Below are 12,273 nucleotides of genomic sequence, written 5' to 3' on the forward strand. Positions count from 1 at the left end.
TCGGTTCTATTGTCACGTTGGATTTTTTTTTCTACGTCACATGCCACGTTTATATTTAAAATCTACGTGGGTTAGTTGTAATGATAGTAATAGCTTTAATAGTTACTTAATTATTTTCTCTTCAATTTGGGTTTAATTAATAAAAAATTAAATGCTTAATTAATAAATAATTTTTTATTCAAGAGTTTTTTTGATCCTTAAGTCTTGGTCTTATATAAAGGACTTATAAATGTGCCTCATCTTTTTTCTCTCTATATTTCACTTTTTTTTTTAAAGTTTTATAAGTAAAATTATTTAAATACTTTGATTACAAGTTTTTTGAGATTCATTATTTTTGATAAATCATAACATTTCTCCAAAATGCATTTTTGAAAGTGCAAAAGTGAAATTTTATGAAAAATTATGAGAAGAGAAATTCATTAAAATTATTTATAAATCAGTGTAGTAAAAAATTATTATTAGAAAAAATTATAAGCTTTAAAATTAATAAAAAAATTACTTTTATTATTTTGATTTTAGAGAAAATTAAAATTTAATATGCTAATTAAAAAAATCCATCGTGATAAGTAAATAGAGATATTTCTTCAAAGAATTCAATTTAATTAAAACTATTGTAAAATTTAATAATTGTTAAAAATATTTATTAAAAAATAATAAAATTTAATTTATAAAAAAATATTTTTACTATTTTATCTTTAATTTAATTAAGATTTCATAAGATATTTTTCTTTTTTTAAGATGAAAAAAGTAAAAGAAACTTTTTTATTAATTTTAATATTTACAATTTTTGAATAAGAATTTTATATTATATTTATTTATAAATAATTTTAATAAAATTCCCTTTTTTTTGTGATTTTTATAAAATTTCACTTTTTATTATTTTTGAAAATTCATTTTCCAGAAGTATTATAACTACTCGAAAATGTATTTTTGAAAATTACAAAATTTGTAAGAAAGATATTTAAATAACTTTACTTAAAAAATTTTAAAAATATATACGGTATATAGAGAAGAAGCGAGGTATATTTAGATTTTCCCTTCCATATATATGTTTTGTATTTACCAGCGTTTTTTTTTTTTTTTTTTTTTCATTTAAATCTTAATATAAAAATGTTTTCTTGAAATTTTAATAATAAAAATATATAATGTCAAAAGGAGTCAATTTTCAGTCAAACCAGAGTCGTGCCCAACCTGATCCTTCGATGAATCCAACGAGCCTGACATGTCCCATGTACACCTCTGCACAGAAGTAATATTGCAAAAAAATTTTGCTTTTAGATTACATGCAAATTCACAGTTTTTTTTTTGTCTCCGTCTATCCCTTCTGTTCTGCTTTTTCCCGTTTCTAGAGGGCTTTTTTTTTTTTTCCAATTTTGTTTCACTCATATTTATATATCATTGCTTCATTAGCGTATGCTTTCATTGTTTCTGAAGTGCCATAACCGGTTGGTGGTTTGGGTTTCTTTTTTATTTTTATTTTTGGTTTTTGGGTTGCTTTCATGAGTTTGTCTAAGTTTAGTTTCATGAGTTTCTATGTATTGCCTTTTTATTATCACCTGGTTGTGTTGCATGTCAGATTCCTGTTCTTTTCCTTCATTTTGGTTCCCTGTTCTGTTCTGTTTTGCATTTTGGTTGTAGTTATGACATTTTAGGATTATGGTTCTGCAGATTTGTAGGTTATGGATTTTTTGTCAACTTCAATGTTGATTATATATCTCTTTGGTCTTCTGTTCATGAATTTTTTGCAGCTTTAATTGGTTTTGATTTTGTTTTTTCCAGGTATTTTTTTTCAGATATTTATTATGTTTTCATAATGGTGCTTCCATCATGTTTTTGTCATTATTTTAGGTACCGTTCTGGTGAATAATTTTCTGAAGCACATTGAGGTAATGTAATTCAATTTCAACCCTTTTGATTGTTCAATTTTATTTTCATTAAAATACAATTGTAGTTTGTATTTGTTATAAAATACTAGTTCTTTGCTAATTCTGAGCCTTAATGGAGTATAATATTTTCATGTGATTTGTTATTTAAATGCTTTGTTTACAGTTTCTGTTTTAGATAGCTCATTCATGGTGAGAAAAATAAAGTTTTAACTTTTTTTAATCAACCGATGGTTGCTCATTTTTTCTAGGAATTTTATTGTTTTTCCATTAATATTTCGTCTTATGGATACTTTATGTTACATACGTATTGTTATTTGCATTTGATGCTCTATCTTAGATGTGAATCACTACGATTAATGTTATTTCACCACAGCTTTTGTTGATACTTGCTACTGTCTTTGGTTTTCTTTGCTGCAGGAGCGTTACTGATTTTGTATATAAAGTTGTGTTGTCTCTTTTTGTTTAAGGTTTTGAGTTTTGCCTTTGTATGCTATGGATTATAATGAACGACTAAGGCAAAATAGGATTAGAAGATTGGAAAGATATTTAAGTTTGAATAGATTAAGGCTGTATTCAGTCCCTATTCAATATATCGGAATCGAGGAAAGTGATCAAAGTATTTATGTTAATCAAGCTAGGAACAACCGCATTGCTAGATTAAATATAATTAGATCTGCTAGATTAAGACGTCATGGAAGATCTCTGTCTGATTCTAGGAACATGAACGTCATAAACTCAACAAATGCTTTGAGTATGCAGTGTGAGGATAGTGTTGAGTCATTAGAACCATGGTTATCACGTAGATCTTCGGAACAAAGTGGCACGACATCTTCCAATATTAATGTCCACACTGGAGATTCTGTAAGAGTCCATTCTACTGCTGGTGCTGATGGAGAATTGCACATGTCAAGAAACTTTCAAGCTAAGAAATTTCTTTTCCTTGCACACATCAGAGATTAAATTGCTGGGAGTAAAGAATTGACATATACATCATGCTTTGTTCTTTTGCATCATTTATTAATGCTCTTAAATTTCAAATTATATTGAGGCATACTTATCATATATGGTTCAATTGAAGTTTGAACTAAATAAAGTAGCACTTGCAGTTGACTTTAAATTGCATTAATTCAAAATCAGTGGCTCTTAAATTGTTTCCTGAATTTGTACTTCTTTTCGTTTAATATGCAGTTAATAGTTCTTTATCTAACTTACAGTCATAATATGACTGCTATTATTATCTCTGTTTCAGATAAGAAAACTTCTGAATGTAAGAACGAGCCTCAGAATGCCCTCACATCTGTTGAAAGGATTGAAATGGTAGAGAATGCTACTGAGTCTACGGACTCACAGTCAACTGATGCTCCACCTGTTGCTTGCTCAGGCAAGGAATTTTTCAACATATTTAGTGGTATCCTTCTTTGGTTGTTTGGTTCTAGTTACTGATTGGAGAAGCATGTGTTTATTTAGTTAAACCTGAGAGCATTGCTATTGTGGAATGCAATCTGTTGAATGCCTGGCCCAGCGTTTTGAAATCCTTTCCAAATTACCCTGCTCTGGAGCCTACGTGGTGGTGAGTAGCTGACCATTTAATCATGTCCCATGGTGATTTGTGTATAAGCATTAGAACATATAGCTTAAGTGAAAGCAGTGAAAAGTCTTAAAGCTATAATTTATCATTGAAGTTGCTTTGAAGGAAGAACTCAGCATGTTACCTCATTAGCAAAACTTAATAATCTGTGCAGCCAAAAATATCATATGGTTCTCATTTATTATACACAAGAAATTGTATATGTAACTGGCACAATAAGCAAAAAGTTTTCTATAATAAACACGCTTCAAGGCTAATATTCTGTGGATCTTTTCCTAAAAAATGCCACTTTTGAGGTTACATAACTAGGATCTACCTGGTTTGTGAACGTACTGATTAATTTACTTTCCTATCCACCTCTTTTGTAGTGGTAGTTTTGAGATTCTCGATTCAGTTTCTCGTAGTGAAGTTTTTGATGGATTCCTGGGTCATCCTCTGGTAAAGTCCATCATAAAGCTTTAGAATTTTCAAAGCAAATGCCCGGAGTGCTGTTGTGTACACTGCTTCCTGGTTCTGATGTTTGGGTGGATGTTTTTCATGATGATTGTCCAAATTTGGAGGATGTTTCTCTGTATTTTTTCCCTGGCAGTTATGAGAGGTATAATTCATGATCCTAGTTTTGGTTCTTTATATCTATTTCTGTATATGGTGTTATGCTTACGATACGCTTCTCTTATCAAGGTCTAAGCAGCAATATACTCACCTATTGGGTCACATGGAGACACAAGATCTGGTAATAAAGAGCTGTGTCGATGGTGTAGAGCTGCTGATTTTCTCATCTACAAGGTTGCATGGAGATTTATGTGGTAAGCTCCACGAATTCTGAACACACATGCACTAGGATACTTGTGTGTATGGATAAAGGACTTTTGTTGGATATCTCTCTCTCTCGTTAAAGTTAGTTTAAAAACTTTCATAATATGATATTTCCTATGTATGGTCTAATTTATTCTGTTATCATCAACATGCTTATATGTGAATAATGCCTTTGTTTGAGTCATTAATGTTATATGATATATCCTCAATTGACATTGAAACTGAAGATGTAAAACAATAGAATGAGATTGGGGAAGAAACGTTAACATTGATAAAAATTTTTCAGTACAATTAACTATTAAAGTTTGCAAAAAGTGTTTGTAGAGATTATATTTCATTTATCAGCAGAATAAGTTCACTGTTCATTGTTTCTATAGAGATGACATGAAATTGATGCTCCTGAATGTTGGTGTAGGATTGAAATTGAAATTGAAATTCTTATGTGGAGTATGCCGTCATTTAAAAAGCAATACAGCATTTTCCTCTGCTTCCTGTCGATGATTTGAAATCTCAAGAATGCACACAAAATTTTTATGTCAAGACCATTGGCAAGAAGTATTTACCAAAGGTCAAAACGGAGCAGTTTGATGTCCTTGATATTGGTCCTGTGTTTTCGAGAAAAGCTGCCGATGATGCTGCTCCATGATAGTCTTGAGATAGTAGTCAGCAAGTTTAATGAAAGTGAAAGATACGGTCATCAGGTCTAGGTCGATAGTCGATTGCGACAGAACTTGTAAGTTTTGACTAGTTCAGGTACTTCTAAAACTGTGGAAGTAATTGTTCATACAAATAACATGCAAGTGACTATCTTAGTTGTAGGTAGCTAGGATTTGTGAAATAGATAAATGGACAAAAAGACGTGACAATATAACCTGCCAAACCCTTTTAGAAGATTGGAAATTGTATCATCTTCTATGAGGTACCGATTTAATGCATCCTGTTCAATAATATAGTGATTTTTGGTTGCTGTTGGAGACCACCTTCAAGCATTATGTCACATTGGCATTTCCTGGCATTATGTTATATTTGGATTCATCTTGTTGTAAGCTAAACAGCTGTGGCCTTTGGAGGTCATCCGGCGAATATTGGGTCGGACCGATGACCATCTTCTCGTTTGACATTGTCTCATGACCTATGCAATAATATAGTGATTTCTGGTTGCTGTTTGAGATCAACTTCAAGCATTATGTTACATTGGCATTATGCTACATTTGGATGCATCTTGCTGTGGCCTTTGGAGGTCATCTGGCCAATATCGGATCGGACCGATGGTCATCTTCTCATTTGACATTGTTTCATGACCTAGGTTTTTCCATGGAACTAGCTACAGCTAGCTGTTAATTCATGTACCTTCTTGTTCATTTGTCATACAAACTACAAAAATTTTAATGGTTAAAGAGTATAGGAAGTCTTTGAATTATAATTAAAAAATGATTCAAGTTTTTATATTTTTATTTTAATCAATTAATTTTTTAAATATTTATTTGCATTTCAATTAATCTTTTTGAATGAAAATTTTATTATTGTTAATTTTTTTATCAACTAAGATAAAATTTCATATAACATCAATAAAATAAATAAAAATTTGTTACATATCGCAATTCATATATGTGAAAATTAAATAAAATAATTTGTTTTCTTCCTCTCTTTAAGATTTCTTTGAAGATTTAATTGAATGTAATTCGAGAATTGATTGAATTAATTTTGTAATGCAATTAGATTTTATTTAATTAAAGATTCAATTAAGTCGAAATAAAAATTAAGAACTTAATTGATCATAATAAAATATAAAAATTTTAAATAATTATTGAATTTTTGTTTAAGAAAAATTTTTAATCATTTTGTCAGTTTTAGCAGAATGTGCTAACAACCTTCTGCATTTGCAGTTGCAGGCATTATTCTACAATATTTATATATATACACTCTCGCAGAGGATGCTTTAACCATTTCATTTTACAGATCCCTTCAGAGTTGCTTCATGAATCCATTACTTAGCAACAGTAATCATTATGTTGATTTGTAAATTTAATTAAAATCTTTTGTGTAAACCTTTAATGTAAGTCCTCGGTGAAGATTATGGTATGCACTGTTCCTGGAATGAGATAGTTTCGTCTCACCTAATCCCCTTTTAGCAAAAAAAAAAAAATTTAATCAGGAATCATTTTAAATCTCGATTAATTTAAAATTAAATAGAATTTCATAAAAAAATAAATTTTTTTAATATTTATTTTTTAATATATATAAAATTTAAAATATAAAATTTTATTTTAAAAAATTAAATTCCTTAATCACTAAGACAAACAAACATAACCACTAGATACTTGAGTCACTATCTACCGATAACTTTTTTCATGTGGGGTTTGAATTTGAGTAATTTGATGCTTACAGCTCATTTAAATGATATGAACAAATTGTGTTCACATTGAAAATTTGGACAATTTTGAGGAAAAAAATTGTACCCAATTCATTATTTAAAAAATTTTGATCAAATTTAATTATTTAAATTTTATTTATTAATTTAAAAGAATTTGTGCGTGTTTTAAATTTATCAAATTTAAATTTTTTTTAAATTTATAGAGTCAAGTTTAAATTTTTTAAAGAAAAATATCAAATTTATCATAATAGATTAGGAGTTTCATATTATCATTCTAATTTTTTATACAATATTTTATGTAATTTCATCTAAATTAAAAAAAATATTTCGTTAAAATTTTAATTATTATTTATTTTATGAAAAGTAAAAAATATTTTTATTTTAAAGTTAAATAAAAATAGCATCAATAATTAAATTAAAAAAAATTAACTTTTAAATTTTTTTTTTTAAAGTAAGAATAACTTTAAAGTAAATTATTTGAGTTAAATCGACTTTTTTTGAACCAATAAAAAAAAAAAGTGTCAAACGGTTCAAAAGTTGTACTTGCAGCTTCACTTGTAACATTTCTGTCTTCTCTTTGATTTTCTTTTTTTTTTTAAAGCAAGATTTATAAAATTTTAAAACTTTAAATTATGAAAAAGCAAACCAAAAAATGTGAATCAAAGGAAAAAGCATTGGGGAGGATTAACATTGAAGAAAAACAGAGTCCCTCTCACACTTCGCTTTCTGTTCTAAGCAACTCAACTTGTTCAACAGTGACTGTAGTTTTATATAATCTCCTGCTGTTGAAGCTGTCGTTTTATGATCGTGATCTGCCATGGACACACCCAAAAAGCTTTATTGATGAACCAACTGGTAAAAGAACTAAAACCCTTGAAAACTTAAACCCTTTGCTTCACATTTTATGGTTTAATTATTCATCAAAATTGTCTTTTTTTTTCCTTGATATCCTTGCAAATTTTCTCATAATTTGTTGGTGTTATGGTGAATTATATCTTTCTTTTTCTTTTTGTTAATTGTTTGCTAATAATTCTAACAAGTTGGGTCGCTAGATTCTTGTTCTGTCTCAAATTTTCATTCAACTTTTTTTTTTTAAATTTTTTTGTACATATCTTTATTATTATTGATGAAGCACTTTAGATTATATTAGTTCCAATTATTTGACTTAAAGCTTTGGGATAGTAAGAACCTGCATGAATTTCATAAAAACACAAAAGAAGTACTAAAACATTTACTACACTTCATGTTTCATATTATAGCATTGATCACATAATGAAAACTATTGAAAAGGAGGAACTAACATGTGGGATTCATTGATATATTGTTTGTATATAAATTTTTTCATGTAGATGTGGAAATTGTTTTAGATGAATGGAAAAGAGTGTTAAAGTTTACTAGAACAGTTGTTTTTTGGGTTCATCTTGTATTTCTTTTCATGGCTAAACTTTGAACTTATCAGAATTCTTGGCCTAGCCGGCTTGAATTTTGTTGGTTTTTTAATTATTATTGATCTTAATATCTACTATTAGCTTAGCTGACTTGTCAAAATCTTCCCTTATGCTATTTATACTTTATAACATTCTCAATTTATATTATGTTATTAATGCCATTATTGAGCACTACCTGTGGTGCCAACAAGGATCACTGGCTATGCAAAGCTAAGTGAATTATGTTAGGCTGTAAAACGGGTTGAATGGATGTTACACACTGGCGTAGAGCAGTGATTCTTACATTTTATATGCAGATAAGACATTTCGCTTATTTTCTGTTCTTTTTCGCTTCACAGGATGATCCTTGTGATATATGTGGTGATGTAGGCTTTGCAGAGCATATTGTAACTTGTTTTCAGTGCAAAATGGCAAAGGAACACGGGTGTGGCTCCTCTTCCCTTTTGCCCTATGCTTTGTTTTGCTCGAATTGTTATTTTGTGGCTTTACATTCTGCTTGACAGCCCAGAGCGTAAAGCGCTCCGGCTATGCGCAGAGTCCGGGAAAAGATCTATTGTATGCAGTCTTTCCTTGCATTTTTTGTAAAGGCAGTCTTTCCTTGCATTTTTTGTAAAGGGCTGTTTTCACGATTGGAACCTGTGACCATCAGGTCACATGGCAGCAACCTTACCGATTGCAACGAGACTCCCCTTCAAATTTTATGAGCATGATTTATCATAATTGAGGGATCATTGTTAGAAAGACTTGGTTAAGGATGTTAGGCACTTTGGTTGCTACCTGCTGTTGGATGATAGAGATTCCTCATCTTGACTAGCATGTCATATTACTCGTCCTTTCTTCTTCTTCTTTTTTCAAATTGTGCTTGTTATGATTATTTTATAGTAAATCAATTGAACACTAATGGTGAAAGTTTTACCCTTGTTTCTCTTTTCTTCCCCATTTTCAGCTACCGCATGCGAGAAGTTCTCTTGACTATCCCAGAAATTTGGTTTTGTGAAGAATGTCGATTAAGCAAGGCCATAGCTTCTTCGAAGTCTGTTATAGTGGAAGATGTTCCTGTGTCTTCAACATCAATTACCTTTGAGTGTGTGTGTACCAGCCCGGTTCTTAAGCTTTCAAAAAAATCAGTTCATGATAAAAGAGAAATGGCTTCAAAATCAAACCCCTCTAAGACTTTGAGTCCTGGGGGGTTTCTCAAGAATCAAGAGAGATCGGGTCATGCTTGTAAACAAGTGGCTGCTAGAATTGGGAATGTCAAAAAGTCATCAGGCCCATCAAAATCAGAACATTTACCGAGATATTTGGTCTCAAGGCTTGACCAGTCAAGTACCATGGCAACGGTGTCTAAGAGCAATCCAACTAGGTTTAAAGCTGCTCCTGCAAAGTTATCTGTAAAGAAAATTAAAGCAAGTCATGAACATAGAAAAATAGGACATAGCAGTGCAAGGTTTGGCTCTAATACTCAACAAAAAGCAAACCAAACATCAAAAAATTTAAAAGGTGAGAAAGCTCTTTGCATGCATGTGTCAATGATTGAAAAATTGATTGAAAATGATAACTGAATCTGCTTACACATAGAGTAGTTCTTATGCATTATTTATATTCTTGCTCTGAAATCTCAAATTTCATTAAAGCATATTGCCTATACATGATAAGAAATATGGTTCTAAGTCAATCGAAAGATGTGGTTGATTCTAGGTTGAATAAATTCACGAACAATGCTTCTTTTAGTTTCATGTGCTGTAAATATATCTTTTATATGCTCAATAGTCTAATGTGGCTACTATTGTGATTTCTGCTTCAGATAAAAAAACTTCTGCCATCTGTGAAAAAAAGACACATGCTACTTTCATGCCTGGTGAAAAGATTGAAACCTCACGGTCACAAGGAAAGGATAGTGAGCAAGTCTCTCCAGATGGCTTTGTTAGCTTATCTGTAGATATGATAGCAAGCACTTTAGCCGAGCGGGATCTAAATGATATAGCTCGGAAGTATCACATAGACACTATTAAGTACCATCTTTCTCTCCCCAAATCATCCCAGAGAGCAAACTCCAATTTCGCACGCAAACACACCTTTTGCATCTATGCTGATGCCTTTAAGGCCGGGCTTCGTCTTCCTCTTCATCCTCTAATTCCAGCAATCCTCCGTCAGTTTGGGGTTGCTCCGACTCAGATTACTCCAAACTCATGGAGGGTACTGATTTGTTTTATTTCCTTTTGTTGTTCTCAAAAAATAACTCCTACAGTGAACCTCTTTCGTGCAATCTACTCTCTCAAAGATCACTCTGGGGACGGCAAGGGGTGGTGGTTCTTCTGTGCTCGGAATGGGTTAAAGTTGTTTGATGGTTTTCCAAGCTCCACCAAGGGATGGAAGAGTATGTTTTTTATAATTAGCACATCTGAGATGGACTGCTTAAGAGTTAACACAAAGTGGGGTCATCCCAATGGTGCAGCGAATCAGTCGTTAACTCCTTCTGCCGAGAAGGTCAAATCATTGGGTGATCTTCTTGCTGCAGCGACAAACAACCCACCTGACTTTAAGGTTTTGTTGTCAGAAGAGGCCTTGATTCAAGCGGGGATTAGTTCAGCCTTACTAAAATCGAAGGGGTCTAAGGGTGGTATGATCGATTTCCTTGGGTTCTGTATTTTCCTTATGTTTTATTTAAGTTCATGCTCTTGTTTTCTTTTGATGCAGAGGTGAAGCAGCATCATAGCTTATCTCAATCAGGGCTAGTGAGGACCTTAAAGAGACAGAGAGCTGCCACAAAGGCTGGGAAAAGCTCTTGGTCTGCTCTTCCTTGTCAAGATCCAATCTTAGCAGATGAAGATCAGGAGGGTCAGCCACAAACGAAGAGGCCAAAGGAACCTCAGCAACGTATGGAAGAAACGGACTTATTGCAACCTACTGAGCTAACTAACCAGCCCCAAGAGATTGTCTCTCCTGTGACCTCAGCTCCTCTAGCTCCTAATGGTTCGCCTCATGAAGTCGTGCCCCGGCAACCTTCCCTTCAGTTTAGTATCCAGCGCATTGCAGGATCCTCAGCTCCCACAGTTAACTGCAATTCCTCTGGTATTGCATCAGGTGATTTCCCACCTTCAAATGCTAAAGTGACGCCCACAGGATCAGTTGAGTACATGGTTCTTCCCCACTACCGTTATTTTGTGGCTCAGAAGCACGCTTTGGACATGAATCAGGAGCTTATGTGCCAAGCAATGGAGGTAAGCCTTGTTCTTCCCATTTTCTGTACTTTGGTGGGTTAGAGACTGTTCTTATATGGGCTTGCTTTTTGTTGCAAAATGTCACCTGGACAATGGGGGTGTATCAAAATTTGATCAAGATGGACCGTGAGATCCACATTTTGAAGGGAGAAAGGAACGAACTAAGAACCGAACTAGAATCAAAGAAGATGGCAGTGGCTGAGCTGGAGTCAGCTAGAAAAGCAACAGTTGAGCTTCAAAGTTTGAGTGAGAAGCAGATTCAAAAGTTGGAAAAGAAGGTTGAACAGATGGAGATCAAGTTGAAAGAGACTCAGGAAAAGGCCCGGACAAGGAAGGACCGGTTTGCTAAGCTGAAAAGTAGGTTGAAACTGGCCAAGCACCGGGCAGAGTATGCTGAAAGAAAGGCTGTTGCGGCTGAAGAAAAGTGGCACCAGTCCGAACTGGCAGAGTCAACGGTCGCTGAGGAGACACTAAAGAACTTCAAGGCTTCTCAGGAATTCCGTGATTTAGTCGAAGATTATAATGCTGAAGCCTATGGCTTGGGGTTAGATGCCGCCATTGAGAAGGTCAAGAGGCAATATCCAGATCTCGATCTGTCCATGATTGATTTCTATGCTGAGGAGCATAATGGGGGAGCCTAGTGAGCTGCAACAACCTTCTCAGCATAATCATTGTAAAGATACCCTCTTTCTTGATCTGTTTGTGAATTGTTTAATGGCAAGCAGCTTTCTTTAATGAACGAAAACTTTCTAGATGAAGATCTTGCTTTTCTGTTTCGTGGAAGGATTTAGTCCCAGTCCCATGTTCTCGTGTCTCTCTGAGTGTGTTCAGGACCATGCACTTAACTCTGACACGATGTCTCACTGTACGTTGTCCCGTAAAGTCTGAAATATTAATAAAATATTAATTTTATTATGAATAAATATATTTGAACTGAAAA

The 12,273-nt window shown here is 32.8% G+C and overlaps 2 protein-coding genes across 11 annotated transcripts; both read left to right on the plus strand.

Moving 5' to 3' along the window:
• Nucleotides 1–1,171: 1,171 nt before the first annotated feature.
• Nucleotides 1,172–5,465, plus strand: LOC111317637 (uncharacterized). 9 transcript variants are annotated; one of them, XM_089765993.1, is made up of 7 exons: nt 1,172–1,249; nt 1,849–1,886; nt 2,304–3,267; nt 3,354–3,456; nt 3,843–4,072; nt 4,156–4,280; nt 4,706–5,465. In XM_089765993.1, exon 3 carries the CDS (start codon nt 2,379–2,381, stop codon nt 2,844–2,846), a length of 468 nt encoding a protein of 155 aa, XP_089622119.1. In that variant the 5' UTR covers nt 1,172–1,249; nt 1,849–1,886; nt 2,304–2,378; the 3' UTR covers nt 2,847–3,267; nt 3,354–3,456; nt 3,843–4,072; nt 4,156–4,280; nt 4,706–5,465. The 9 variants fall into 7 exon arrangements, with proteins under 9 accessions (XP_089622119.1, XP_089622123.1, XP_089622118.1 ...); XM_089765992.1 differs by having other exon boundaries at nt 1,172–1,231; XM_089765996.1 differs by lacking the exon at nt 1,172–1,249 and adding an exon at nt 1,284–1,445.
• A 1,796-nt stretch (nt 5,466–7,261) lies between these two features.
• LOC111312782 (uncharacterized) lies at nt 7,262–12,091 on the plus strand. Of its 2 annotated transcripts, XM_022913384.2 has the most exons (6): nt 7,262–7,519; nt 8,451–8,536; nt 9,059–9,612; nt 9,917–10,732; nt 10,810–11,333; nt 11,453–12,091. In XM_022913384.2, the coding sequence occupies exons 1-6, from the start codon at nt 7,466–7,468 to the stop codon at nt 11,972–11,974; spliced, it is 2,556 nt and encodes an 851-aa protein (XP_022769119.2). In that variant the 5' UTR covers nt 7,262–7,465; the 3' UTR covers nt 11,975–12,091. The 2 variants fall into 2 exon arrangements, with proteins under 2 accessions (XP_022769119.2, XP_022769128.2); XM_022913393.2 differs by lacking the exon at nt 8,451–8,536 and having other exon boundaries at nt 7,321–7,519.
• The last annotated feature ends 182 nt before the right edge of the window (nt 12,092–12,273 follow it).

Source organism: Durio zibethinus, chromosome 9 (assembly GCF_047325235.1).
Source record: "Durio zibethinus cultivar Kanyao isolate XHJ-2024 chromosome 9, ASM4732523v1, whole genome shotgun sequence".
In the NCBI taxonomy this organism is placed as follows: domain Eukaryota; kingdom Viridiplantae; phylum Streptophyta; class Magnoliopsida; order Malvales; family Malvaceae; genus Durio; species Durio zibethinus.

Bases quoted from the DNA above. Each gene is read 5' to 3' on its own strand.
- LOC111317637 (XM_089765993.1), top strand. From the start codon at position 2,379: ATGGATTATAATGAACGACTAAGGCAAAATAGGATTAGAAGATTGGAA.
- LOC111312782 (XM_022913384.2), top strand. From the start codon at position 7,466: ATGATCGTGATCTGCCATGGACACACCCAAAAAGCTTTATTGATGAAC. The intron at 8,537-9,058 runs GTGTGGCTCCTC...CCCCATTTTCAG, and splicing joins AAAATGGCAAAGGAACACGG to CTACCGCATGCGAGAAGTTC. The intron at 9,613-9,916 runs GTGAGAAAGCTC...TTTCTGCTTCAG, and splicing joins AACATCAAAAAATTTAAAAG to ATAAAAAAACTTCTGCCATC.